General features: G+C 55.7%; 3 protein-coding genes across 10 annotated transcripts in view; 2 read left to right on the top strand and 1 right to left on the bottom strand.

Moving 5' to 3' along the window:
• CCNP (cyclin P) overlaps window positions 1-27,406 on the top strand; it is a 147,411-nt gene that overhangs the window by 1,690 nt on the left and 118,315 nt on the right. For 3 of the 5 annotated variants that reach the window (XR_014806105.1, XR_014806106.1, XR_014806104.1), the window contains 4 exons: window positions 1,588-1,677; window positions 1,755-1,910; window positions 2,482-2,640; window positions 2,731-2,882. Coding sequence is in view for 2 of the 5 variants with exons in the window: in XM_021094384.2 (XP_020950043.1) it covers window positions 1,588-1,677; window positions 1,755-1,910; window positions 2,482-2,640; window positions 2,731-2,882; window positions 3,467-3,632 (723 nt within the window). In the remaining 3 variants the exon portion in view is untranslated. The other 2 variants (XM_021094384.2, XM_021094386.2) reach the window with 2 other exon arrangements.
• TTC9B (tetratricopeptide repeat domain 9B) lies at window positions 5,991-8,195 on the top strand. Of its 2 annotated transcripts, none has more exons than XM_084960870.1 (3): window positions 5,991-6,260; window positions 6,977-7,159; window positions 7,980-8,195. In XM_084960870.1, the coding sequence occupies exons 1-3, from the start codon at window positions 6,017-6,019 to the stop codon at window positions 8,087-8,089; spliced, it is 537 nt and encodes a 178-aa protein (XP_084816996.1). In that variant the 5' UTR covers window positions 5,991-6,016; the 3' UTR covers window positions 8,090-8,195. The 2 variants fall into 2 exon arrangements, with proteins under 2 accessions (XP_084816996.1, XP_084816994.1); XM_084960868.1 differs by having other exon boundaries at window positions 5,991-6,431.
• Window positions 8,366-26,472, bottom strand: MAP3K10 (mitogen-activated protein kinase kinase kinase 10). Of its 3 annotated transcripts, XM_021094377.2 has the most exons (10): window positions 25,649-26,472; window positions 20,945-21,125; window positions 17,148-17,296; window positions 16,512-16,687; window positions 15,628-15,874; window positions 13,181-13,297; window positions 10,974-11,151; window positions 10,770-10,882; window positions 9,744-10,433; window positions 8,366-8,970 (listed from the first exon to the last, which is right to left on the bottom strand). In XM_021094377.2, exons 1-10 carry the CDS (start codon window positions 26,328-26,330, stop codon window positions 8,648-8,650), a joined length of 2,856 nt encoding a protein of 951 aa, XP_020950036.1. In that variant the 5' UTR covers window positions 26,331-26,472; the 3' UTR covers window positions 8,366-8,647. The 3 variants fall into 3 exon arrangements, with proteins under 3 accessions (XP_020950036.1, XP_084816660.1, XP_084816661.1); XM_084960534.1 differs by lacking the exons at window positions 20,945-21,125; window positions 25,649-26,472 and adding an exon at window positions 17,430-17,521; XM_084960535.1 differs by lacking the exons at window positions 17,148-17,296; window positions 25,649-26,472 and having other exon boundaries at window positions 20,945-21,083.

Here is a 27,406-nt window from a genome sequence, read left to right as displayed (position 1 = left end):
CCAGCCTCAGCTCTCACCTCAATTCCCAGACTTTGCAGCCCTTACACCCCCCGCCCCAGCTTCTTGGCTTGTTTTTTCTGCTCTTGTTTTTTCTTGGCTTGGTTTTTCTTACCCTGCAGCTTCCACCGCTGGAAATGCCCTTTCCCATCCTCCCCAGGCTGTTGGCAGCCCCTCCTTTGATATTGTGTGACTCCTCGTACGTGTGGCTCCTTGTACTTGTGCCTCACATTTACTCATTTATCAACTGTTGAGGGAGTTATTAACAAATGTTTTTGAGCGTGTCTAGGCCCTGGGGATGCTGTGATGGACAACATGAGACAGTCTGTCTTCATTGTGGGGAAACAAGCGAATGTAGGCGATTGTTTCAGAAGGGCCACAAAAGCCGAAACACAGGCTGTGGTGGTCCACAGATCGCTGTCTGAGGCAGGCACCGCCAGAGGAAACACGCATTTATTTAACATCTCGTGAGCGTCTCTTCCAGGCCGGTGTCTCTGTGAGGGACCCAGACACAGCCGTGTTCTGGACAGACTCCTTGCCCTCATGGGGGTGGCAGCCTGTTGGGGGCAAAACCCTAAAACATTCGAGCAAACACTGGTATCTCCAGATTGAAAATACTATGAGGAAAATAAATTGATGAGCTGGAGATGATGGGGTGCAAGGAAAACTACAGAATAAGTCAGGGAAATTTTAGCTGAGACTTGAAATGACTGAGAGGTCAGCAATGCAAAGAGTGGGGAATGACCTTTTCAGCTGGAGGCAGCAGTACAGAAGCGCAAATGTCCTGAGGTAGGAACGAGTTTGGCATAGTCTAGGGCCAAAAAGAAGGCTGGAGTAGCTGGAGTGTGGGTTGGGAGGGGAGAGAGGGAAGAGGTGATGATGGCAATGGGCCTGAGAGAGTCTGAGGGGAATTGGAATCTCTCCTAAGGGTACTGGAAATCCATGGAAGGGTTTCATGCTGAGGACTTCCTCCGCCAGATTCGTGATTTATTATTATTATTTTTAATTTTTTTTTTTTTGGTTTTTCTGTCTTTTTAGGGCCGCACCCGCGGCATATGGAGGTTCCCAGGCTAGGGGTCCAATCGGAGCTGTAGCCACCAGCCTACACCACAGCAATGTGGGATCTGAGCCGTGTCTGCAACCTACACCACAGCTCCGGCAACACCAGATCCTTAACCCGCTGAGTGAGGCCAGGGGTCGAACCTGTGTCCTCATGGATGCCAGTCAGGTTCATTAACCGCTGAGCCATGACAGGAACTCCCAGATTGGTGCTTTAGAAAGACCCTTCTGGGTGCACTGAGTGGGATGGGCTGAGGGCTGCTGACTTAAGACTGGAGTCTGGAAACGCAGGAGGAGCTGCTCAGAAAGTCCTGCGGCCATGGGGGCTGGATTGCAAAGATGGAGGCGTCCAGAACAAAGGCCAGTGTTCTAGATGGGGACACGGAAGAGGAATATTCAGAGACGTTGGAGGCCAGTTTGTGTGTGGCACTGGTGTGACATCCAACTTGGGCGAGGAGATTCCTGGGCTGGAGCACAGGAGAGAAGCCGAAGCACAGGTGTGGAGAGTGAGGCCGTCTTGCCCCACCCCAGGTGTGCCGCGCGCTGCCCGGGAGGGCCCTGCCGCGCACTGTGACTCCGGAGATGCGCGCGCTAGTGGTGGACTGGCTGGTTCAGGTGCACGTACGTAATGGGGAGAGGGCAGGTCTGGGCCTGACTCTCCGCCTAGAAACTTGGTGGTCACCCGCGCCCCTCCCCAGGAGTACCTGGGCCTGGCGGGGGACACGCTCTACCTGGCCGTGCACCTGCTGGATTCCTACCTGCGCGCGGGCCGAGTGCGCCTACATCGCCTGCAGCTGTTGGGCGTGGCCTGCCTGTTCGTGGCTTGTAAAGTGGAGGAGCGCGTGCTTCCCGAGGTACTTCTGGGGTGGGGCTTGGGAGGGTGGAGCCCTTTCTCGCCACATCACCGATTAATCGCCTACTGCGTGCTCAGTCGGCGCTTTACCTACCTTTGGAATACCAAGATGTCTGTAGGTGGTGGAGGATACCAGTGTGTCCCCCTAACAGAGGAAGATATTGAGCCCAGAGAGAAAGGCATTTGTCCAAAGTCAAGCAATCGAGACTTGGATAGTTACAGTAGTTATAGTCCTTCTTGAGTAGTTACAGATAACGTGCACAAACCCAATGCCTTATCAGAACTGCCTGAAGTAGGGAGCATTATTTCCGCGTTATGAAGAAGTAGTTTCTCACCTTCAGTGGATCTCCCTGTCACAAAGTAAGTAAATGGTAGAGTTTGAACTTGAAACCAGGTCTGTCTGACTCTGAAGCCTATGCTTCCCACGACTTCCAGGCAACAAATCAATGGCCCCATTTTATAGACCAGAGCACAGGTCCAGAATGGGGACTGAATCGATCCCAGGCCCTCAAGGGCAGGGAGCAATAAGCCAGGGTCCAAGATTCTCCCACCTCTTTCCCCTAAATCCCCAGCCCGCCTCCCTCTGCCTTCTGGGCGATGGGTCCTTTTCGCGGGCCGAGCTTCTGCGCGCGGAGCGCCGCATCCTGAGTCGCTTGGATTTCCGGCTGCACCACCCGGGCCCGCTTCTTTGCCTCGGACTGCTCGCGGCGCTGGCCGGAAGCGGCCCCCAGGTGCGCGGGGCCGGGGCGTGACCTGCGTGGGGAGGGGCGTGGCTCGCGCAGTGGGGGCGTGACCTCACGTGCTGCCCGCCGCGGTGGCAGGTGCTGCGACTTGCCACGTACTTCCTGGAGCTCTCTCTGCTGGAGGCCAAGGCCGCAGGATGGGAACCGGGTCGCCGCGCAGCTGCGGCGCTGAGCTTGGCACACCGGGTGTTCGACGGGGCGGGCTCCGGGCTGGATCCAGCGCTGTACAGGTATGGCCGCTGTGGTGGGTCTCTGTGACTTCAAGGACCTCTCTTCTGGGTCGCCGTCTTTACCGTCTCAGAGAATGTCAGACAATTTTGTGTGTGCGTGGGGAGGGGGAGGCTAGACTTGGTTTCCTGGGTGCGAGAGAAAATGAGGTGTCTGCCTAGTCCAGCTGGTCCCATTTGCTTTTCTCTGGTGGTGTCTGAGAGAATGGAGTGTTCAGATTTGGGGACCCTTAACCTTGCCCCGGGATGAAAAATAGGATCTCCTCAGGCCCCGAAGATGCTCTGCGTTGCAGGGTGGTGAATGAGATCCCCCAGATTTCCCAGCTCCATTCTTGGCCTTTAGCTGTGAGAGCCCCTCACTCTTTGCATAGCCGCGCCCTGCGGGAAGAAGCGAGGGTTTGCCCCTCCTCGGCGCTCTCCAATCACCCTAGATGGTGAGCCGCGCGTCCGACCTCGGGAGAGCCCCTGAGCAGTCCTCGGGAACCCAAGTCAATTTGTCTTCTCAGCCTCGAGCCTCAGGCTCCGAGGTCGTCTCTTGTTCCCTGCTACGTCTGCTCCATCCCAGTTTCCCCGTATCCCCGCCGCAGCCGGGCGGAGCTGGGCCCGCTGGAGCGGTGCATGGTCCGCGTCGCTCTCCGAGGCCCCGCGCCGGGCCGTGCCGCCATCTTCTTCAAGTACGCACGGCCGCAGCGCCAGGGCACCAGTCTCGCCGCCGCCCGCCTGCTCCGCCACCCTCTGCCCGGGTCTCCCTGAGCCCAGAGACCCCACCAAAAAAAAAGACTCCGTGTGCATCTGTCTTCCACTTCAATAAAAGAGTTTTTATTATTTAGAGCGCTCTTTGTCCTCAGTGGTCGAATTCTGGCCCCTCTCTCGCTTTTGATTGGTCACTTCCCGGGCCTCTCATCCACCTGATTGGATGTTTTCACCAAGTCCCTTAACGGCCCCTGGGAGACGCGATGAGAATTCTGGATTCCGCCACCAGAGGGCACTGGAGGGCTTCCGCAAGTGCCGCGGAGCCGGGTAAAATGCTTTGGGGAGTTAGGAGATGCTGAGAGGAAAATCGTAAGGCAAGCTGAATGACCCTCGGTCTTCGGGTTGGGGAGAGGCTGGAGGCATGAGGACCGCGAGAAAGTGAGACTGCCTGGCCTAGTCATGAGGAATACTACCTTGATGTTGCCAGATTTTTAGATTTCGTTTGTGAAGCTTAAAATCTGTGATTCCATAAATATCTCTGCTTAGGTATTGGGGGAACGAATTCGGTGTTTTTTAACAGATTGCGCAAACCCAGCACGTCACATCTGCTGGCCTGTGAGGTTCATCAGTTTGTGATAGTATCGGCCTTTGATAGCAAGAGTTTGTTAAGTGGGATCTGATTTACTTAACCTCTGAAATGCCGTCTGTCAATGGGTATAACTAAGAGCACCGACCTCATGATGTGAGTTAACATAAACATAAAGCTTTAGGACCATGTCTGACATGTAAGAGGTGTTGTGAAAGTTCTAGCATTGCATCCTAGTGGGACTGTGGTTAGGTACAGTTGTCTTCTGTTTTTACCTAGCTCTTCGCCGCTTGGTACGTGGTCAAAAATATTGTTATGAATCAGTGCGTCTCCACGTTTTAAATTAAAACAGAAACACGCCTGAGGTGCAGAAAGGTGACCGATGCTGTTTTGGAACCGATCTCAGGAATATTAGACTCTAAACCAAGCCTGGGTTTGGAGATACGGAGAGGAGGAAGTTTCCACCACTGAGGTGTTCACATTCAAAGGATCAGGGATCAGGGAGAGACTTGGCAAAGTACAATAAAATATAGAAGCAGATGCTGAAGTTTGGATAGAAGGTGTCATGTTCAGGTTTGGGCCTGCAGGGTGGAACCTGCCACAGGACCTCCAGGGGAAGGGTGTGTGCTGGGAGAGGGAGGGGACAGTGGAAATGCAGGCTTGGGGCTTGGGAATGAGATCCAAGCTAGGGTCTTGGGGTTAATGCCATTCATTCAACAGCTATAACACTGGCTGTTATTTGCCTATTACTGTACCAGGCCCTGTGCTACATGCTTTACCTGCATAGTATAATTCAATCCCTACAGCTACTCTGAAGTAAGCTCATGTGTCATCTCCATGTTACAGAGGAAGGTGGAGGGAAACCAAGGAGCTTGGCCAAAGTCCCAGTACCTGAGAAAGAGGCTAAGGAGGGTTGAAGGACAATCATTCACCCTCAGTTTTTCCCTCAAAAGCATCTTCCTCTCCCCTGTGCTCTTTTCTTATTGTGCTCCTCACTCCGGCTGTCACTTGATTGATTTCCCACTGGTTTTCCTACCCAGCTAATGAACTCAATGTGGGCAAGATTTGTCTTGCTCGTCGAGCTCTCTCCTCCTCCAGGAAGTCTTCACTCACCACCTCAGCCTAGGCCGGGAGCCTCCTCTAGGCCCTCAGAGCCTGCCATGCTTCCCTCACCCCAGCCCTGACCCCTTGGCCTGTACCTTCCATGCTGGCCCACTTGGCTGCCACTGTCTGGTCATTAGTCTGTTTCCCCACTTGCCCAGGGACACAGTGAGGGTAGGATTTGAGGCTCTCTCAGTCCCTGCTGTGTCCAGCATCATCCAGCCCCAGAGCTGGGCACAGAAAGATGTCAGTGAATATTTGCTGCATAGATAAATGAATGGGTTCCAAGTTTCCATCATAGGCCTGTGTTACTGATGAAGATACAGAGTGCCAGGTAATTTAGGTGATTTGTCCTGATCATATAACTAGTGAGAAAAGAAGCAGGGACTTGAATCTGGGAAACTTGAGTCCATAGCCTGCTTTCTTATCCAATATGCCAAAAGCCCAGCGGGCAGAAAGCCAGCTTTCCACGAGGTTGTTTTGTTCCTGCTCTTCCCGCAGACTTGTACTTTCCTTCTAGAAAGGTTTAGGCGCTTTGGGCGTGAGAGAGGAGAGCAGGCAGGAGGGTGAGGAGGGTAAAAGGGAGTGGGAAGAAGGGATTTGAAGGAGAGAGCGGGGAAGTCTCGAGGGGATTCCCTAGACCCATAGGGGGCAGCTGGAACCGGCTGCCGGAGGTGCGGGGGCGGAGAAAGGGTGGGGACCGGCCTCGCGGGGGGCGATGCGGTAGCTGCAGCAGCGGCCGCAGGAGTTTCCCACAATGCAGCGCGGCGCGCTGTCCCCGGTGCTGATGCTCAGCGCTGCCCCGGAGCCTCCGCCGCGCCCGCCTCCCGCCCTTTCCCCGCCGGGCCCCGGCCCCCGCCATGGGTCGGCTCGGTCCGTTCCTGCCCCAGAGCCGTCGGGGGGCCTGGGCGCGGCACTCGACAGCAGCTTGCGGGCCGCTGTGGCGTTTAAAGCGGAGGGCCAGCGCTGCTACCGAGAGAAGAAGTTCCGGGAAGCCATCGGCAAGTATCATCGGGCACTGCTGCAGCTGAAGGCGGCGCAGGGGGCCCGCCCTGGAGGCTTGCCCGCCTCCACCTCCGGGCCCGCCACCAGCCCGGGGCCGGCCCGCCTCAGCGAGGAGCAGCGGCGCCTGGTGGAGAACACGGAGGTGGAATGTTATGACTCTCTCACGGGTACGGGGCCATCGGGGGCGCAGAGGGTGCATGTGAGAGGGGTAGGAAGTGAGGGCCAATCGTCAAACCTTGGGGGTGTGTGGAGGCTTGAAGGGGTCGGGGCTGGGGTCTGTGGAGGGAGACCTCAGAGCTTGACCAGGGAGAGTGGTTGGAGTCTAGGGACCACAGAGTTGGAATGCTGGAAATGGGCCTTGGGCTACCACCCGCGAACGTCAGGTGAGAAAAACATCCCGGATGAGCCATTCAAGGACCCATCCCTCACCTCTGAAATCACTCTTAGTATTCTCCCCTATAGAAACCTCCTAGCTAAGCCCCCCATCCCCTGTCTGTGTTTTTCGCGCCCTCTAGCGGCGGCGCAGATTGACTCCATCCTGATTGGCCGGGAGCGTGGCGGCTCCCGGTGGCCTGGGCAGTCCCTTAGGCTGGGCTCAGTCGTGGGAAAGGGCAGGGGTTCCCAGCAGCCCGGAGGCCAGACTCCTCGCGGTCAGGCGAGGTCTGGGGGTATTGACAACCTCTGAGAGCAGCGGTCCTGGTGCCCCCCGCAGCCTGCCTGCTGCAGTCGGAGCTGGTGAACTATGAGCGGGTGCGTGAGTACTGTCTCAAGGTGCTGGAGAAGCAGCAGGGCAACTTCAAGGCTACCTACCGCGCCGGCATTGCCTTCTACCACCTGGGCGACTATGCACGCGCCTTGCGCTACCTGCAGGAGGCCCGCAGTCGCGAGCCCACAGGTGAGGGGTGGGCTGGGAGCAGGGAAAGGGGCTAGAGAGGAGGAAACAAAGGGGGATCAGGGCAGAGCTGCTTCAGGGAGCGCTGTACCACTCCTGTCACACTTCCACTCTCCACCTGTCTACTCCTCACACACCCACCCCACCTTCTCTCATCTACTCCATCACTAGCCCATCCCGATGCCTCCTCTTCACCTACTCAGCCACTTCCCTAGACACTCACCTCCACTCCATTTCCTACTGCCACGCCCCCAAGCTCATTCATCTACTCATTCACCCACTCACTTATTCCTTCACCTGGTTTTTGGCAATGCCAGGAAATTGGCGGGGGCTGGGGTTGGCAGAGCCGGAGGCTTAGTCCTTGCCCAGTGGGAGATCATAGGGTGTGTGTGTGTGTGTGTGTGCGCGCGCAGACACAATACTCAGTTCTGTGTTAAGAGCCAATTAAGAGGGAGCACAACAGGTGCATGACACAGGGTGTGGAAGCAGAGGCAAGACGAGCGAGTTGGAGAGAACAGGCTTCTTGCAGATGTCACTGGGGAGTGAGAAGTGTGACAGGAATCTCTGAGCAGAGGCATGCCTGGCGGAGGACAGAACAGATGCACAAGTATGGACGTGCTGTCCCGGCTCTGCCCTTCCATGTCCCTGTCAAGCAGCGTGGGCTGCATGCTGGGGGGCCCTGGGGGTCTTGGAAAGGGCTCTGTCGGGGCCAGCTGTGCAGGGGTGCCACTGAAGGCTAGGAACAAGGAGGTGTGAGCTGAAGTGGAGATGTCACCTGCTGCCCAAGGACATCCAGATAATGCCCTGCCCACCTCCCCTGCAGACACCAATGTCCTGCGCTACATCCAGCTGACTCAGCTGAAGATGAACCGTTGCAGCCTCCAGCGTGAAGACAGTGGGTCTGGGGCCGGGTCTCGGGATGTCATTGGCTGAGACCAACCTGGGGGAACTGTCCCTATCCCCGCTCCCCCCACCTCATGGTGTAAGTTCCCCTGACTCATGTTTTCCCTGGTAAAGCATCTGTCACTGGTGCCTGGAACCTCTTTGTGTGGTGTTCTTGTGGGGACCCGGGATGGGATGTGGGCCTGCACTTCACCCCCTGGACTTCAGAAATCCAGAGAGGCCCAGGAGGGAGCCTGGGGTCAGGGGTGTTGCGTTAGGAATGACCTAGGGCCAGGGCCTGGGAAAGACACACAGCCAAGCGGCAGGTAGGGGGCAGGGGTTACCTTTAATGCTGCATTTTGTGCCGAATCCCCCGTGATGCCCTGTCCCTGAGTATCCCTGCCCACCCTCCCCCCCTCACCGCAGGGCGGGCACAGGGCCCCACCCCCTGGGGTACAAAGAAATAAATTAAGTGCCCTCCCCCCCCTTCCCCAATAAATAGAGTGGGTATCCTGCCCAGGGCCTCCCCTGCCTTGTGGCATGGTGGGCTGGGGCGGGGCCTGGGGCGCTACATTCATGGCTGCCCAGGCGGGCGGTGGTGGGCAGGCCTCAGCGGGAGCCGTGGGCCCCACACAGGGGCACCGTGCTGTCCTGGCTCTGCCCTTCCATGTCCATGTCAAGCAGCGTAGGCTGCATGCTGGGGGGCCCGGGGCTCTCCGGAGTGTCCGGCCTGCTGGGAGGCGAGATGCTGAGTATCTGGCCAAAGGAGACCAGTTTCCAGGGGTCCAGACGGGGACGGCTGGCGGCTGGCCGGGGTCTTGGGGCGAAGGTCAGGGTGGTGGGGCGGCCAGGGAACTCGGGGGGCCGGCGGCGGGTGGGGAACAGGGCCTGGGGGTCGGGCAGGCGAGGGAAGTCCAGGGGATCTCGAGGGCCTGGTAAGAGAGGATCAGATGAGGTGAGTGGGATGGGCCAGAGGGTGGATTTTAAAAGCCAGGAGCATTTATGTGAAAAGAGTAATTTGACGTCTCTTGAAAAATCTGGTTTTGTTGGACCCACTTTCCAGCAGGCCTGGACATTTACCTAGCTCCCCCTGCCACTCCTAATCGCTCACTCACCTGGTGAGACTCTGGGCACAGTGCTTAATCCTTTCAGAGCCCGTGTTCCCTTGTTGCCACTCTAGACACAGCCCCCACTCCGCCCACCTCTCCCACGCTGGGCCAGGCGCACAAAGGCCACAGAGGCACCTGAGGCATGCCAGTCTGAACCGGGTGATAGCACCTTGCTATACAGGGGAGGAAGAATGAAATAATGAACTGTAAAGCAAGGGGCCGGGTGTCTGATGGGCAGCACTCAGCTCCTATCTTCTAATCCTTGGCCTGTTAATTAGCGTATAGAGAACAGTGCCTGGCATATAGGTATTAGCTCTAGAAACTGCCGTTGCCTTTAGTGGTCACCTGCCTGGCCCCTCTAAGTCTGCCACCTCTGCTTCATCCCGCGTCTCAATTACCGAGGGACTTGAATGCCTCACAAAGCAGCAGGAGCGGTGAGGACACAGCCCCTTCCTTCCCAGGCTAAGCGGGAGGAGGCCGCCTCGGCCTCGGGGAGTTGGTCTCGGGGCTGGGACACAGGTGCTTGGTGGGGGCAGGGGAGACGGGCCTTTTTCTGCGCCCCAGGGCCCCGGGCGCCCGCGTGCAGCCTCACTCACCAGGGACGAGGCCCGAGGGCTCGGGCGCCCCCCGCTGCCCCAGCGCCCCATCCGACGGTGTCCGGCGGTGCCCGCGGCTCACAGCGCGCGCGGCCGTGACGTGGGTGGGCGTGAGCGACTGGCGGGGGTCCTTCTTGAAGCTCTCCAGCTCCAGGTCCACCAGGGGGTTGGTGCTGGGCTGGGGCGGGGGCGCGGGTGGGGAGGGCGGCGGGGAGGGCGCGGCCGGCGCGGCCTCGTCGCTGTCGGAGCGCAGCAGCGAACGCGTGGAGTTGCAGTCGGACACGGACGACAGCGACACGAGGGTGGCCGAGGGCGCCAGGCCCGGGCCGGGGGCCGCGTCGTCGCGGCGGCCCGGGGAGCGCCCGGGCGGGCTGAGGCCCCGCGGGAAGCGGCCGCCGCGGGGGAAGAAGAGGCCGTCGAGCCAGCGCCGCTGCTCCTCGCCGTCTGCTGCGCGCGCCTCGGCCACGTCGGCGCCCAGGCCCACGGCGCCCAGCAACGTGGCGCAGCCCAGCAGCGCGAGCTCGCAGCGCCGCCGGGAGCTGTGTCCCGGCCGGGCGGGTGCCGCCGTTTCCCACGGCGCCCGCGCCCCCGGGGAGGGCTGGGCGGGCAGCGGCACCGTGAGGTAGGACGGGGTGGTGTAGGGAGAGGGGGGCACGCTGCCGCCGCCGCCGTCCGCCTCCGCGAACTCCTCTGCAACCGGGAGAGGGCCGTCACTGGACTCCGTCAGCTCCGGGGCTGGCCCCGGGCCCCGCGGCCCCCAGGGACCCCGCCAGCAGCGGGACCGCCAAGTCCCACTGAGCGTGGTTCTGGAATCTTTGCACCTCAACCTCCCCTGCCCCTGGGAATGGCCCCCATAGCCGCGGGAGCCGCGGTTTCCCACGCCGGGAAGGCATCCTACCCCCTGGTCCAAGTGAAATCCAGCTCCCTCCCCTTGCAACCCTGGGGAGGGTCACCCCTGGGTTCCCTTTGCCAGGGAATGTCCCCTCTCCAGCCCCCTCCCCTTTAAAGGCGCCCTCACCCGCTTACCCATCTCATTGAGGCTGGCAAAGCCGGGGGCGATGGGTGTATGTTTGGGGGACTTGCCCAGGTTGGGGGCACTTGATGACCACTGCTTGCTTCCTTCTCCCAGGGCCTTCAGCCTGCAGGGGGCACCGGAGATGCGGGAGGGTCATGGGCCTTCTGGCTGCCCAGGGCCCCGGGGAGGCACAGGGCCCAGGTGGGAGCCGGTACCTCTCCTCTCCTCCAGCCCGCTCCTTCTGCAGGGTGGAGCTGGGCCCCCAGGTCCGGCCCTTCTTCTTGCCACCAACCAGTTCTTCCTTCTTGGGGGGTCCACTGCCACGGCCCCATGTCCCACTGCCACCGCTGCTGCTGCCACTGCTGCTACCACCACCACCATCCACAGGAGTCACTGGGCCGAGAGAAGCCACTTGGTTACAGGTCTTGGAGAGTCTGTCCCGGGTGAGCGTCTGGCCTCTCTCTTCCCACCTTGGTTCCACCCTCCACCGGAAGCCCTCAGGACCTGGATTCCAACTCCAATCATGCCACTCCCTTGCCGTACATCCTTCCGTAGCTCCCCACTGCTGTCAGGACGAAGTCCCAGCTTCCTCAGTCTCACCACCCGTCACTTTCCACAGCCTGACCTTTAGCCATCCCTTCATTCCCAAGTGTTTACCAGCACTGGCTATGTGCTAAGCCCTTTGGCAGGGGCTGAGAAGACAGCGGTGCTCCAAGCAGACCAAAGTCTGAGCAAAGACTTGAAGGCGGTTGAGGGATACAGGCAGAGGGAACAGCAGATGCCCAGGCTCTGTGGCTGGACATGCCCACCTGGGGTGTTCACTGAGCAGCCAGGGGGCCAGTGTGTCTGGGGCGGGGGGAGGTGAGAGAGATGGAGGTGGGAGACTCGGGCAGAACGCAGTAAATGCTGTGGCTGGGACCCCACATCTGTGGGCTCCCAGGTGGGTGCTTTGTACAGGCTGTTCCCTTCATGGGAATTCTGTTCCTTTTCAGTCTCTTTGCTTGCCTGGTTGGCTGCTTGCCCTTCAAGCCTCCAGCTCTGGAGCAGTTTGTTCCCTGGAGAGTCAGTTCTCTCTCTCCTCTGTCCCCATAACCTGAGGCTAGCACCGGCTACCACTGTTTGGCCACTATTTGTCCATGTGTTTCCCCCCCCCCCCCCCGCCACAGAATGACCTCCCAGGCTTGGTACAAAGCAGGTGTCCAAAGACACGTGTGTGGGGGGGTGGTGTGTGGGTGAGGCCAGGGGTGAATGATGGGGCAGAACAGACTGGGGAGCCAGCTGGGTAGCCTTTAACTCATCACAAAGCCTAAGGGCTGTACCTCTGCCTTGTGACTGGCTATCACCCCCTCCAAGGCCCCGGACCTGGTCCAGCCCCTCATCTCACTTGTCTCCCACCTTTACTCCTTCCCTCCTCAGAGAAGCCAGAGGGAAGAGGTAAATTTTATCACGTCACTGCCTTGTTTACAGCCCTCCAGAGACTCCCCCATCATGTTTAACATGAAATCTAGATTCCTTATCCCCGTTCCTTTTTTGTTGTTGTCTTTTGTCCTTTTTAGGCCGCACCCGTGGCATATGCAGGTTCCCAGGCTAGGGGTCTAATTGGAGCTGTAGCCGCCAGCCTACGCCACAGCCCCAGCAATACCAGATCTAAGCTGCGTCTGTGGCTACACCACAGCTCATGGCAATGCCAGATCCTTAATCCACTGAGCGAGGCCAGGGATCAAACCTGCAACCTCATAGTTCCTAGTCGGATTTGTTTCCACTGTGCCAAGACAGGAACTCCATTTATCCCAGATCCTAAGGCCCAGTGTGATCTGGTGCCTTTTTGAACCCCTGGCCATAAACCTACTGCTCTCCCTCCCATTCCTTCTACTCCAGCCAAGTTGGCCTTCCCTGCTGATAAACACCATGCTGTTCTTGCCTCTGGGCCTTCACCTTTGCTGTTCCCTCTGCCAGGGATACTGTTCCTTCAGATCTCTGCATGTGTCCTTACCATGCGTGTCCCAGCTCACACCTCAGCTTTCTGATAGGCTTTCCTTGTGATTTTAAAAGAGTTCCCTGGTGGCTCAGTGGGTTAAGGATTCTGGATTGCCATTGCGGTGGCTCAGGTCACTGCTGTGACACAGGTTTGATCCCTGGCCCGGAAACTTCCACATGCTGTGGATGTGGCCAAAATAAATAAATAAATAAAACAGCAACTCTTCTGTTTTATTCCCTTCCCTGATTTCCTTTATAGTGCATATCATTACAGGAGATTGTCCTGCTTACCAACTTGTTTACTTGTCTGTTGTGTTTTCCCTGGTGAGCCTGAGGGAGGGGACCCTGCCTGCCTCGTCCCCTGATGTTGCTCTGGGTTGGTGCCAGGTATGTGTCTGGAGAAATCTGTTCACTGACTTGGGTCAGGGCTTGGGGAGATACTCACGGCGGATGGCCCTCAGCCGAGGGATGATGCTGGGGCTGGCGGGGGGGCTGGCCCCATTGGATCCTTTCCGCTTGTCCAGGGTTGGAGAGGCCTGGACTGTGATCTTATGTTCAAAGCCTGTGAAAAGAAAGAGACTTCCCTGAACACATGGTTCCAGGGGTAGCCAAAGAGAAGGTCCCCTTTGTAGAAGGATAGAAAGAATGCCGCCATTCTGCCTTCCTTAACGCAGTGGTTCTCAAAGTGTGGCCTCAGACCAGCAGCACCAATGTCAGGTGGGAACCTCCTGGAAATGCAGCCTCTTGGGACCTCCTTGAATCAGGAACCGTGGGCGTGAGGTGGCAAAGCCCCTCAGGTACCTCCGATGCACATGCAGGTTTGAGAGCTGCTGCCTTGAGGATCTAGGCCTGAATATCCAGCATGGAGGCCACGCCGCAGATAGCAATGGAGTGCCTGAAATGTGGCTTGTGCACCAAGCAACTAGAGAGTTTTACCTTTATTTATTCAATTGTAATTGATTTAAATTTACCTGTAAAGGTGGATACTCAGTTCAGTTACTGGAAACATTTAAGCATATTTAGATCTACTTGGGTATGTGAATCTGCTCTTTCAACTGGTTTTTTTTGTTTTTGTTTTGTTTTGTTGTTTATCTTTTTCTTTTTAGGGCCATACGTGCAGCATATGGAAGTTCCCAGGCTAGAGGCTGAATCGGAGTTACAGCTGCCACAGCCACAGCCACAGCCATAGCCATGGCAGGATCCGAGCCATGTCTGCAACCTACACCACAGCTCACGGCAACAGTGAATGGATCCTTAACCCACTGAGTGGGGCCAGGGATTGAACCTGCATCCTCATGGATACTAGTTGGGTTGTTACCACTGAGCCACAAATGGGAGCTCCCTCAACTGTACATTTTATGAAATCTAAATACAGGTCAAGAATTTTTGATGAAAATTTAGAGCCGAGATGGAGATGCACCTGCAGATATAAAATCCACACTGAATTTCAAAGATCTAGTGTGAGAAAAAAGAAGGTAAACGATCTCATTGTGTTGTACTGACTACATGTGGAACTATAACATTTTAGGTTTACTGGGCTAAACACAGTAATTATTAAAGTTAATTTCACCTGGTTTTTTTCTCCCTCTCTTTCATGTTGCTACTAGAAAGTGTAAAATTACACACATTGCTTGCATTATACTTTTGATGGCTGGTGCTGGTCTAGGTACTGTTCTAGGGCTTATAACATCACAGAGAGGGACTATCGGCACAATGTGCAGTCTTTTAAAAAAAAAAAGAAAGAAATCAAACCTGAATTTGAAACTGATTAAGCCTGGACAGCCCACTATTAGGTTGATCCACGTGAAACGTCTTTTTTTGTAAGTCAGAAATAGCCAGAGTTCTTGTCATGACTCAGTGGTTTACGAACCCGAACAGCGTCCATGAAGATGTGGGTTTGATCCCTGGCCTTGCTCAGTGGGTTAAGGATCCATCACTGCCGTGAGCTATAGTGTAGCTCACAGACATGGCTCGGATCCCGCCACACTGCTGTGGCTGTGGCAGGCAGCTACAGCTCTGATTGGACCCCTAGCTTGGGAACTTCTATATGTTGTGTGTGCGGCCCTAAAAGACAAAAAGACCCCCCCCCCCCAAAAAAAAGGACAGAAAGAAAAAAGAAAAAGAAATGGCCAAACACCAGCAATTTCCCATGGTTTAACCTAATACCAATTTTTAGGAAATTCAGGGGACAGAGGGACATGTTATGAGATCCAGGGAGATGTAAGCAGCAAAATCCTAACTGTGGGAAATGCTACAGAATAAATGATGTGGTTCCTCAACAGATTATTGGCAAAGGGGGAGGAAGAGGCAGATTAAAAGATATTAAACAAATAGCTGGGAAACAAAACTATAGAGAAAAGTAAGGGGAGTTCCCATTGTGGTGCAGCGGAAACAAACCCGACTAGTATCCATGAGGATTCGGGTTCAATCCCTGGCCTTGCTCAGTGGGTTGGGGATGTAGGGTTGCCGTGAGCTGTGGTGTGGGTCCCAGACAAGGCTCAGATCCCACGTGGCTGTGGCTGTGGTGTAGGCCGGCAGCTGTAGCTCTGATTAGACTCTTAGTCTGGGAACCTCCATATGCCGTGGACGCGGCCCTGAAAAGAAAAAGAAAAAATAAGGATACGAGTACTCTAAAGGTCAGGACTAAAGGTCATGGGGTGACTCTTAGGGGGTGGCATCGGGATGTGTTTGGAGGGGGCTGGTGGAAGCATCTGGGGTAGCTGTAGTTTCCCTCTGTTTTCATGGGAATGAGTATACTAACTCATTACACTGTACAGTTTGTTGGTCATTTTCTGTAGGTGTGACTACTTAGCAATTAAAAGTACAAAAATAATTAAATAAAAGGAAGCGGTAATTCCTGGGTTAGGGATGCTCAGGGCATGGGGCCAGTACCGGAGGGCAGGCTGATGTGGCTGCTGCCTTCCCGCAGCTTAAGCAGGCGGCTACGCTTGAAGTTGCCCTTGCGTTTGCGGACCCGGGGCTTCTCCTGGCTCAGCTGGCACATGAGCAGGTGCAGCTCACGCTCCACGATGTCCATCTCGCGCTCAGCCAGCTCCTGCTCCCGCCGCCGCAGCTGTTCCTCCTGGAAGCGTTGCTCCTGCGCCGCCCGCAACAGCTCCTCCTCGCGGCTCCGGAGCTCCTGCAGAGGAGGTGGGTAGCGTGGAAGAGGGCTTAGCTACTCTGCCCTCAGGCATGGCTCCAGGGAGCTGGGTCTGGTTGGTCCCCTGCACAGGGGTGTTCTGCCGTGGGGCAAACTGGGGGACACAATCCAACTCACACTTCACTTGCCAGGCTGGGTGCCAGGGCAGGGGACTATGTTAGGCCAAAGAAAGGGATGGCTTTTCTTTCTTTTTGTCTTTGCTTTTTTAATTTTTTAAGTCTTCAATTTGGAAAACTTCAAACATCTACAAAAGCAGAGAGAGAAAAGTGTACCCCATGCACCCATTGTCTGACTTCAACAGCTACCTAGACTTTGCGAAATTTTTTTTCATGTATTGCCTTCCTTTTCGCCTCTCTCCCTCTCATTTTTGCTGTCAGGTTGGAAAGCCAATCCCAGACCTCACGCAATGTCACTTGTAAATGCTTCAGGGCGGGGTGCCTTTTTCTTATCAATCTGCCAACAGGAGGCTGACTTTTCTTAACATGCAAAAAAGACTTCCTTGGCCCTGCATGGACCCAGAGACCTGGGGCTCATGGGAAGGGACTCTTCTCTGTGCAAGGCACTGGAACTCAGGGCTCTCACTTATCCCTCCCTCTTTTGACAACCCTGCCTTCACCTTCTCCTTGGTCCGGAGGTCATCGAACATGTGCTGAATCTCCAGCTTCCAGTCTTCCTGCAGTGAGTGGAAAGACTCCAGCGGCATCTGGAACAGGGCTGACTGTTCGATGACTTCAAGTTGCTTCAAGATGCTACCAAAATCTGGCCGCCCATGGGGGTCTGGGTCCCAGCATTCTGGGGTGGGGGTGGGAATGGAAATGTCAGTAGCCATGCTCTGGGGCATCAGCCTGCTCAGTGGAGGCAGGGGTCCAGGGGACTGAGGACAAACAGCTCCCGTGAAGCCAAGGAGAAGGAATTCAAAGCCAGATTCCTGGCAATGTCTCACTTGGTGAACCCCTGGGGAGAGAAACTCAGGGCCCTGTTCCGTGACTGGTGGTAGGATCAAGGATCAGGGAATCCCAGGGCCAGTGAATCCTAACAGGTTGCCCTCAAGAGCTGCAGGCCTGGCCAGAACAAAGGTCTGGAGGCCATGGAGCCAACTGTGGGGAGACTGTTCATGGCCCGATGGTTCCAGCCCCTTCTCCCTCACTCCTGGGCCCACTGGTATGGATGGGTGTGAAGGGGTGAGGTACCGGGCCTGAGGGCCCCTGCCACCCCAAGCTGAGCCTACCCTCTCCACGGGGCCCTGGCTCACCCTCCAGTAGGCGGGCAAAGGGCTCGGGGCACGTGGAGGGGATGGGCAGCGTCAGCTTGTTCATAGCCACGCCATATGCCACAGCCAAGGCGTCGATTTCACGGTAGGGGACCTCACCCGTCAGCAGCTCCCAGAGCAGTACCCCGAAGCTGCAGATGGGGAAGAGGGAGGGTGATGCCACAGCCCACCCCAATCCTCACCTACACCCCACCCCCGCCTCTGGTCCCATGGTGGGCCTCCCTCCCCACAACATCCAGCCCTGGCCAAAGAGGCCACAAGTACCTGATTTGACCTCCTTCGGCCTATCTCACGTGGATGTAGTTGGGGCTGCCTCTCTGATGTCTCTCCTTTGCTCTGCCTCTCTTCCCCCTCTCCTGCCCGAAAACCTTCAGTGGGTTCCCTGGGACCACTGGGCAAATCCACCCCTTTTTTTTGTCTTTCTTTTCTAGGGCCTCACCCACGGCATATGGAGGTTCCCAGGCTAGGGGTCTAATCGGAGCTGTAGCTGCCAGCCTACACCACAGCCACAGCAATGCGGGATCCGAGCTGTGTCTGCGACCTACACCAGAGCTCACAGCAATGCTGGATCCTTAACCCACTGAGCGAGGCCAGGGATCAAACCCGCAACCTCATGGTTCCTAGTCGGATTTGTTAACCACTGAGCCACGATGGGAACTCCAAATTCACCCTTCTTAACCCTGATTTTTCGTTTGTATTGTTTTTGATCATGCATGCCTGTAGCATATGAAGTTCCCAGGCTAGGGATTGAACTTGTGCCATAGCAGTGACCCAAGCCACTGCAGTGACAATGGTGGATCCTAATCCTGCTTTACCACAGGGAACTCCATTGGCCCTGATCTTGACAAGCCCTCACCTCTAAACACTCTCAGCTCCCATCTTCATCCTGCAGCCACGTTGAACAGTTGAACAAACCCTTGTTCTTCCTAACCTCTGGCCTTTGCACATGCTATTCCCTTTGTTGAGAACACACTTCCCTTTGCCTAACTGTCCTTTAAGTCACTACTCAGGTGTACTCTCTGCCGGGAAGCCTTCCTTGATTCCACAGCCTCCAAAGCTGGGTTGGAGGCCCCTCAGAACCCTCCGCACTTACCTCTAAAAACAAGTTAACACTGTTTAACATTTATAAAGCCTTACTCCAGGCCAGTACTGCTCTGACCTCACAACAGTCCTGTAAAGCAGAAGGCATTGGTATGAACCCCATTTTATCCCATTAATAGAGCAGGCTCAGAGTGGTTAAGTTGTTTGCTTACGGTCACAAAGCTCATAAATGGTGGAGCCACACTGGGACTCGGGTCTGCCTGATGCCTGTGACAATGTCCTTAGTGGCTACATGGTACCAGAGCAGGCCTCCCTGTGCTGCCATCACCTGCGCGTCTCTCTTTTCCTGTAAACTGTGCTCCTTCTTGATCCTGATCACTGGCTACGCAATGCCTCAAAGCAGATCCCTGTGCTCCCCCACGTCCACGCATGCATTCGTTCACCACATGCCTTTAAACGTCTGCTGTGTGCCAGGCACTGTACCAGATACTGGAACAAGATAGACACGACCCCTGCCTCCATGCAACTGACAGCCTGTCTTTCTCAGTGAGGGCACTGGTAAATTTGAGCTGGGCAGATGCTGCCTGAAGTAGTTTTCGGTCCTTCTTTGCAGCTAAGTATGCCCGTATGACAATGGTTCTGGCCAGTGGGACACAGGAGAGTGTGTAGTGTGCAATTAACTTCTAGGAAGCATCCTTAAAGGGACGCTTCTTCCTATTAGTTGGAATATAGACATAAAAGCTGGAGTGCAAGCAGCCAGTTTGGACCATGAAGTGAATGTGGGAATGGAGGCCATACAAGTTCGACAAAAAGAATAGTGGCTTGTGGAGCTCCCATCCTGGTGCAGTGGTTAACGAATCTGACTAGGAACTGTGAGGCTGCAGGTTCAATCCCTGGCCTTGCTCAGTGGGTTAAGGATCCAGCATTACCACAAGCTGTGGTGTAGGTTGCAGACGCGGCTTGGATGCTGTGTTGCTGTGGCTGTGGTGTAGGCCGGCAGCTACAGCTCTGATTCAATCCTTAGCCTGGGAAACTCCATGTGCTGCGGGAGCGGCCCAAGACTGGGGGAGTGCTACTGACCTTTGGTGGCTGGAAACCATAGATACTTAGCATCCTGAAAAGTAGAGGACAGCACCACACAAGGAAGAAACTTCCTGCCCTATGTCAATGACACCCTGCTAAAAACCTTAGCATAGAACCCTGAATCCCTCCTGCCGAGGGTACTGTATCAGTCCTGGGCTTTACGTGAGAGCAAAAACATCAGTCTTGTTTTTATTTTGGGTTTTCTGTTTCTTGCCACTGAAATATGGCTTCCGTCAATGTTATGGACCATAAATGAAGGCTGATGTGAAGCCAGTCTAAACTTTCCCCCAAACGGCTGTCCTGCTCTAGTTGAGACTTCCTGTCTGATTTGTCTGCCCCAACACCTTGACTTTGCTGCTTGGCCCATCTGGAGCCTCAGCCAGGGACTGATCTGGGTCTGGCTTCTCCCCAGAAGGTTGAGTCTCTGCTGCCACCAGGTCTCGGCAGGTGAAGAACAGCCTCCTCATTGACCTCCTGTCCCAGCTCTGGTTCTGGACAATCCATCAGCCCAGGGAGCCCGTGCGATGCTCCATCAGATCAGGTCATTGCCAAACATCTCTCATGGTTTGCCAGTGCGCTTAGCATAAACCTGGGGCACGCGCCCTCACCCGCAGGGCTATCGGCTCGCTCCCCGACATCATTTCCCACCACTTCCCTCCTTGCCTGCTCTGCTCCAGTCACTTGGGCCTCATAGCCGTTTCTGGACACACCAAGCTCGTTCTCACCTCAGTATCTCCTTTGTGGGAGCTGTTGCCCTTGCCTAGGAAGCTTCTTCCCCCAAACTCTGCATGGTTGGCTCCTGGTCATACAGAGTTCAACTCAGGCACCATGTCTCAGAAGAACCTTCCCCAAAGTCATCTCCAGCCCTCAGAGTGCTTTTTGGTCTATCTCCCAGCTCATAATACTGCCTAATATTTTTCCTGGTCAATTAGCTTATTATCTTTTAAAAATTATTTTATAGTTTTCTTAACTTAAAAACAGCCATTTCAGCTTCTTGTGTATGTATGTATGATGTATTCATTATCCCTGTGGCAGTAAATGGGTCTGTTCTTTTGTTTTGTTTTGTTTTGTTTTTGCTTTTTAGGGCCACACCCGCAGCACATAGAGGTTCCCAGGTTAGGGGTCGAATCGAAACTACAGCCTATGCCACAGCCACAGCAATGCTGGATCCTTAACCCACTGAGTGAAGCCAGGGATCGAACCTGCATCCTCATAGATCCTAGTCAGGTTCGTTAACCACTGAGCCACGAAGGGAACTCCCAGGTCTGTTTTTATATACTGCTGTATCCCTAGCTCCCAGCACGTCAGATGGAAGGATGGATAAATGAATGAATGAATGTGACCTCCAAAGGTCTCAATTTCCCGTCTGACGAGTGGGGGCAGTGTACTGGATGGTTGGAGGGGCCTTTGGTGCTGACAGCCTGTCTTTATAACTTTGGTATTTTAAACTGTAATCCAAGTCCTCCTCAGCTGCCACTTCTGCTAGCGGAGCAGACACCTGCTTTGATGCCTGTCTGATGGTCTGATCTTGCTACTGGGTCACTTTGCCAGGCCTAGATCCCAGCCTCAGTAGCAAACTGTCTCTCCTACCCTGCCCACTCCCCCTTCCTCCCTCCTCCATCTCCAGGAGGCCTCCCCATCCCACCCGTCAGCACCTCCAGACGTCACTGCTTTTGGAGAAGAGGGAGAGACGGATAACCTCCGGAGCCATCCAGGCGTAGGTCCCCGCGGCGCTCATTTTAGTGGTCTTGTGCCACTCACGGGCGAGGCCGAAGTCCGTGATCTTGAGCACCGTGTCTGCGAGGTTGTGGTTCTCGATGGCCTCCAGAATAAGGACTGTGGGGAAGGAAGAAAGAAAGAGGGGATCATCCCAGACCTGACAGGCTGCAGCCTGAGTGTCCTGCCCCCACCCCACCCTGCTGGAATCTCCTGCTTGTTGTCTCCCGGCCGGCCCTGGGTGACCGTCTCCGCAGAAGCTCCTTTCCTGGCCTTGAAGACCATGAACCCTGGTCTAATCTCTGCCCCAGGCTCCTATGAGGGGCTGGGGAGCTTCTCCCGAGGTCACTGGCCTCCCGGCTCCAACCTGGGCTCTGGGGAGCTCAGCAAAAGGTCGATGGCCAAGGCCTCGGTTTTCCTTGATCCAGGCCTGAGCTCCCATCCACCCCAGATGTGGCACCTACAAGCCCTGAGTGGAAGCGGATGGTTTCCCTCTCCTTTCCTACCCACTGTGGGGGCCGCAGTCGGCGCCCCACTCGTACTCCTTTCTGTGCCGCAGCCTCTGCCACGTGACTTGGAAGTTCTTTCCACTAACGAGGCAGCGTGTGTCTCCCACCATTCACTCTGGGTGGGACAGATAACTTGCTTCGTCTGATAAGTTGAGGCAGACGTGGCCAAGTACCAATTCCAAGCCTAGGCCTTAAGAGGCCTTTCATGTCAGCTTGCCCCCTTGCCCTCTGCCATCACCTAAGAACAGGCCTCGGCCAGCCTGTTTGTCCAAGGAAGAGGAGAGATACCTGGGGCCAAACCTAAAAGCTGAGCCTTGACTAAATCAGTTTACCCGCTGGCAGGCCTTCAGATGTACGGGCAGTAATAAAGGACACTGAGTTTAAAGACACAAAGTTGGGGTGGGGGTTGTTACCTAGACAAAATCTGACTGATACATCCCTCAAGCATATTGAATGATGCCAACTCACTTGCTGCCTAGGGTTATTACTAACAACCATCATGGCCAGTGTTAACAGAAGCTAGGATATGGCAAGCACTATCCTAAGCCCTTTACACAAATCAACTAGCAAGCAACCCATTTTATTGACTAGCAAACTGAGGCTCCGAGAGATGAAGTCACTTGGCTAAGATCACACAATGGTTGGACAAAGACCCAAACTAGATCTGTCATCAGAGCCCAATCTCTCTCTTTTTTTCTCTTTCTTTCTTCTTCTTCTTTTTTTTTTTTTTTTTTTTTTTTTTTGCTTTTTAGGGCCACACCCACAGTATATGGAGATTCCCAGGCTAGGGGTCCAATCAGAGCTACAGCTGCCAGCCTACCCCACAGCCACAGCAATGCCAGATCCAAGTTGTATCCGTGACCTACCCACAGCACAATGCAAGATCCTTAACCCACTGAGTGAGGCCAGGGATTGAACCTGTGACCTCATGGTTACTAGTCGAATTTGTTTCCGCTGAGCCATAATGGGAACTCCACCAACCTCATAACTGCTATGATATTCTACTATCTTTGGTCAAAGAGAGCCCCCAAAGAGCACAGTATCCTGCCTGGGTTTGAATCCCAGCTCTGCCATTTATTAGCTGCACAACCTTGTGTAATTTACCTTATTATTTTTGTCTTTTTAGGTGCGCGCCTGCGGCATATAGAGGTTCCCAGGCTAGGGTTCAAATCTGAGCTGCAGCTGCCAGCCTACACCACAGCCACAGCAGTGCAGGATCTGAGTCGCGTCTGCAACCTATGTTACAGCTCATGGCAATACCGGATCCTTAACCCACTGAGCGAGGCCAGGGATTGAACCCACATCCTCATGGATACTAGTCGGGTTCATTACTGCTGAGCCACAGCAGGAACTCCTAGTTTACCTTATTAATACTAGGATTTCTCCTCTGTTAAATGGAGATGACAACGGCATTTACCCTGTACTGATTTGTCTGAAGCAATAGTAGGCCCTCTAAAAGTGTTAGCTTTTATTATTAGTGTGGATGTCGCCGTACTTGTTCCTTATTTCTCCATCTTTATCTTTGACCATTCCTGGCTACTCCTCCAGTCATTGCAACAATGAGGCAATTCTACTATCATGCCCTTTGGCAGATGAAGAAGCAGGGCTAGAGAGCTCAGACCATTGCCCAAGGAAACACTGTTGGTGATCTCGTCCCTTCTTTAAAACCCAACTCAAATGTCACCTCTTCCTGGAAGCCTCTCGAGACTCTCTAGCATGTGACTCCACCTTCTAGAAGTCCTCCCTTCTTGAGTCATTAACTCTCTTGTTTCTGGAGTGACCCCATGACAGAGGGAACACCCCATGGTCTTACACTTGCATCTCCCAGGCTCAGCCTAAATCAATTCACCTAAAAATATCTATACCTGATTATGTGACCACCCCCCCAGTTTAAGATCCTCTAATGGTTTCATTACATTGAATAAAATACCCCAAGGCCCCCGAGGTTCACAAGATCTGGCCCAGCTACTTTTGTGATCTCGTCTTCTTCCACCTCTGCCTCACTCCTGCTCTTCCAACCTCTCCAGTCTCCTTGCTGTCTCTCCAGCAAGGCACACTATCCCACCTCGGGATCTCTGCTCTGCCCAGATCTTTGTAAGACTGGGTCCTCTGGGTTCAGGTCTCTGCTCAAGTGTGGCCCTCCCTGACCATCTGATCTAAAGGGCTCCCTCTGCCCCATTCTTAATCAGCTTTATTTCCTTCGGAGCCCTTGATAGCCTTTGAAATTCTGCTCTCTATTTAAATATCAACCATCTATTTCTGTCCACGAGACTCTTAACTTCCATAAGGGGAGGAATCTTGCCTTGTTCACTACTGTAATCCCAGGACAGTGCCTAGGACACCTAATTCTGCTTTGGAATTATCAGCTGAATGAACCAATGAATGAATGACATCAGACGAGGGGCTCCTTAAGGGAGACGGACTGGGAGAAGCTGTGCTGTGGAGGCCCTGCTTCCTCCATCTCAGGTATACAGCAGTTCCACTGCCTAAGCAGGAAGCCCTGACCTAAGAGCCCCACCAACCCTTTGTCCAAGTGGCATTGGCTACAGAAAAACTTGGGGCCAAGGGAGTGTGTCTTCATACCCCACCTGCAGGCTGGGAATCGGCAGGGTGAGGAAGGGCTGAGAAGGGACCCAGCCTTCGAGAGGAGCAGGTGGGCAGGCCCACTTCCATTTACTCAGCCTCTCAGAGGAGTGAGAGGACATGAACATCGATGAAGATGGGCACCATCTGTGTCTTGCTCAGTTGCCCGGTCCTGGAGCAGGCTTGGCAAACCTGGGCACTAGGTAGCTGTCTGCTGAATGTAGGGATGCCAGGCCTGGGAGGTAAGTAGGACTCAGCCCTTCTGCTTTAGGGGCTTGCAGTTGGGGGGTGAGGGCTAGCAACTAACATGAAAATAGTGGGATGGAGTCAAACCAACGTCAAGACATAGAATTGACAGGAATCCAAAACAGATGAGATGTGGGGGTTGAGGGCAGAAAGGAAACCTTCACATTTCATGTGAGGGCAGGGAATGTGCTGGCCCTACTCACTGCGATCCCTCTTGCTTAGTACATGATCTGGCCCAGTAAATACGTAATGAAAGAATGAACAAATAAATAGAAATGAGAGGGAGTGACATGGGGCAGAGAAAGGATGGGAGAGCCAGGAAGGTAGAATTTTTTCCCTGCTGGATCCTAAGGGTCAGGACAGGGGCTGGTACCCAACGGTACTCGGGAAATATCTGGAAAATGAATGAAATCCCTAGATTGTGAGTGCCATAAGGATAGACACCATGGCTGTTGTGGTCTTTGTTGGGCTTCTAACTTGATAGGTGCTCAATATTTGCTGACATCATGAGACGCTCCTTCATCTAGATATGGGTTCTGGGAAATTCTGCCTTCTTCCTGGCTCCAGGCCTCATTCAACCAACCAGTCAACTCTGGACAGTCTAGGGTAGGCCAGGCAGCTTGGAAGCTTTTATGTAAGACACACCCCTTTTCCTCCTCTCATCTTTCCCAGTTTGTCTTGGCTAGCTGGGGCAGAGGCCTAGGAGGACTCCAGGAAGTGGTTCTCAACTGAGGGCTAATTTGCCCTTCAGAGAACACTTGGCAATGTCTGGAGACATTTTTGGTTGTCTTTACCAGGGGGTGGAAGTGGGTGGCAGGGGATGCTAATGGCGTTTAGGGGGTAGAGGCCAAGGATGCTGCTAAATAACCTACAGTGCACAGGACAGCTCCCCTGCAGTCATTCCGCCCCAAAGGTCAGTAGTGCTGAGGTTGAGGAACCCTGACTCCAGGCCAGGTTCTTTCTCTCTCTGCCTGGTGGACTACGACAGTGTGGCTGGACAGTAAGTGCTATGAGGGCAGGCACTGCACCTGTCCCGCTGACAACAGGGAACACAGGGCCTACCTATCATGGTGTTCAGGGATATGTATCTATTGAGCTACTGTGATCATAGCCTAGAAAGCAGGTATTCCTTCCACCTTTCCGGGCCTTCTTTTCCTCCCCTAATGGAACAAGGACTGCCTCACCTGGCCCTGAAGGTAGACTGCTGCCCCAGGCAATGTCTTCTGGTGTCCCCATTTCCCACCACCTAGGTTTGGCCTCACAAGGTTCTATAGAAGCAAGTTTTGGGGGGAGGGCGCCACTTACTGTTGATGGACTTGAGGTCCCGGTGGATGATGGGCACGGGGGCATCATTGTGTAGGTAGTTCATGCCCCGGGCCACCTGCACGGCCCAGTTGACCAGCACGTGAGGGGGCACGCGGCGCCCTGCCAGCACCCTGCTCAGTGCACCCCCCCTGGCATACTCCATCACCAGGCAGAGGTGTGGGGGGCTGAGGCAGGCGCCCCTGAGGGCAATGATGTTGGGGTGCTGCAGGGCTCCGAAGAGCCGGGCCTCCTGGCGCACCTGCTCTGCTGTCACTGCCGGGTCCCGTTCAGGGTCCAGCCGGGCGGCCTTGACCGCCACCTCCTCGCCACGCCACAGGGCCCGATAGACCTTGCCAAAGCCCCCTACACCGATGATCTCTTCTAGCTGCAGCTCGTGGAAGGGGATCTCCTGGGGCAGCCGGAGGCCCGCGGGCGCGGCGGGGGTGCCGGGGGCCACGTAATTGCTGGGGAAGACGCCCACACGGCCGCTGGGTAGCTGCCCGGTCCACCAGCCCTCGTCGCCAGACACGGCACAGTCCTGGGAAAGCACCTGGACGCGGTCACCCCTCCGCAGGGTCAGCTCCTCGTCGCCCGCCGCTTCGTAGTCGAACACTGCGGTCCAGACAGGCCCCGCGGGGGTCGTGCCCCACTCCTTGGCCGCCCCCCCTTCCTCCTCCTCCATGGGGGAGGGGCCGGGGGCTGCGGGAGGCCGCTTCACACAGGCTGCCCGCCAGATGCAGAGAGCCGGCCCCGGCGGCCAGTCCCTGCGGGGTCTAGGGGGCTCCTGGGGGCCATGGCTGGGGGACCCTCCGCAGGAGCAAGGAAAAGCCTCTTTAAAAGGGCAGGGTCGTCCCCCTCCCGATTCAGTTGTCCAGGCAGGGTAGGGTGGGGAAAGGCGGCGGGTTCACCTGTGCCCCCTAAATGTCAGGGCGCTAAGAAGGCCTGGCCGCACGGCTGCCGAATTCCTGCCGGGGCCCGCCGGTGGGGGACGAGGGTGAGGGAAGCAGGCAGCCCCCTTCCCCGCGCCTCTCACCCCGCGCAGCTCCACCGGCGGCCCCCGGCTCCGCATCCCGGGCCACGACCGCCGGGCGGGGCGGGGCCGGTGGGGCTCCGGGGGCGCCCGCCCCAGGACAGGGTGGCGCGCCCCTCGGCCTCCTCACGCACGGGGCAGCCTGGCGGCCACCATCCTCAGCACCGGCCTCCGGGTCGGCCCCAGCCCCTGCCCCCGCCCGCGCCACTTCCCGGGGCCGCCGGCGGTGCCTGAGTGACGTGCTCGCTCCGCCGCGCCGCGGTGCCGCCTGGGAGTTGTAGTCTCCGGCAGCACGGCCCCGCGGTCCGTTCCCAGTCCCCGAGTCCCCAGAGCCCCGGTGCCGGCCTCCGGCCGAAATGGGGACAGCGCGGGGCCGAAGGAATCCTCCCGGGGAGATCAGCCTGGCCTCGGACCCTCCCTGGGACGCAGTGGACGCAACGCCTGGAGGAGGAGAGGAGAGGGCCGAGCTCTCCTCACAGACCCTGAGGGGCTGTGGCCCAAAGGTGGGGTTGGCGGTGACTGACGCGCTTCGCAAAGCGAAAAGTAGGAGCTGCGTGAATGGTGGTTACTGCCCCGAGTTTCTAACACGGCCAGGACGCGGTCCCTGCGGCTGGACTGCCCCTTGGGGTCGCGACCCGAGGTGCACGCCGGGAAGTGTAGTTTGTTCTGGGACCCGCGCTGCGGGGAGACAGCACCCCAAAAGAGAGCCAGTTGGTGGTTCCAGCAAG

This window comes from Sus scrofa, chromosome 6 (assembly GCF_054392235.1).
Source record: "Sus scrofa isolate SSC_HxYL_T2T_F1_AM1 chromosome 6, Sscrofa_HxYL_maternal_Yorkshire_Landrace_v2.0, whole genome shotgun sequence".
NCBI classification, from domain to species: domain Eukaryota; kingdom Metazoa; phylum Chordata; class Mammalia; order Artiodactyla; family Suidae; genus Sus; species Sus scrofa.
The sequence above is the reverse complement of the archived record's forward strand: the minus strand, read 5'-3'. Positions and strand labels throughout refer to the sequence as shown.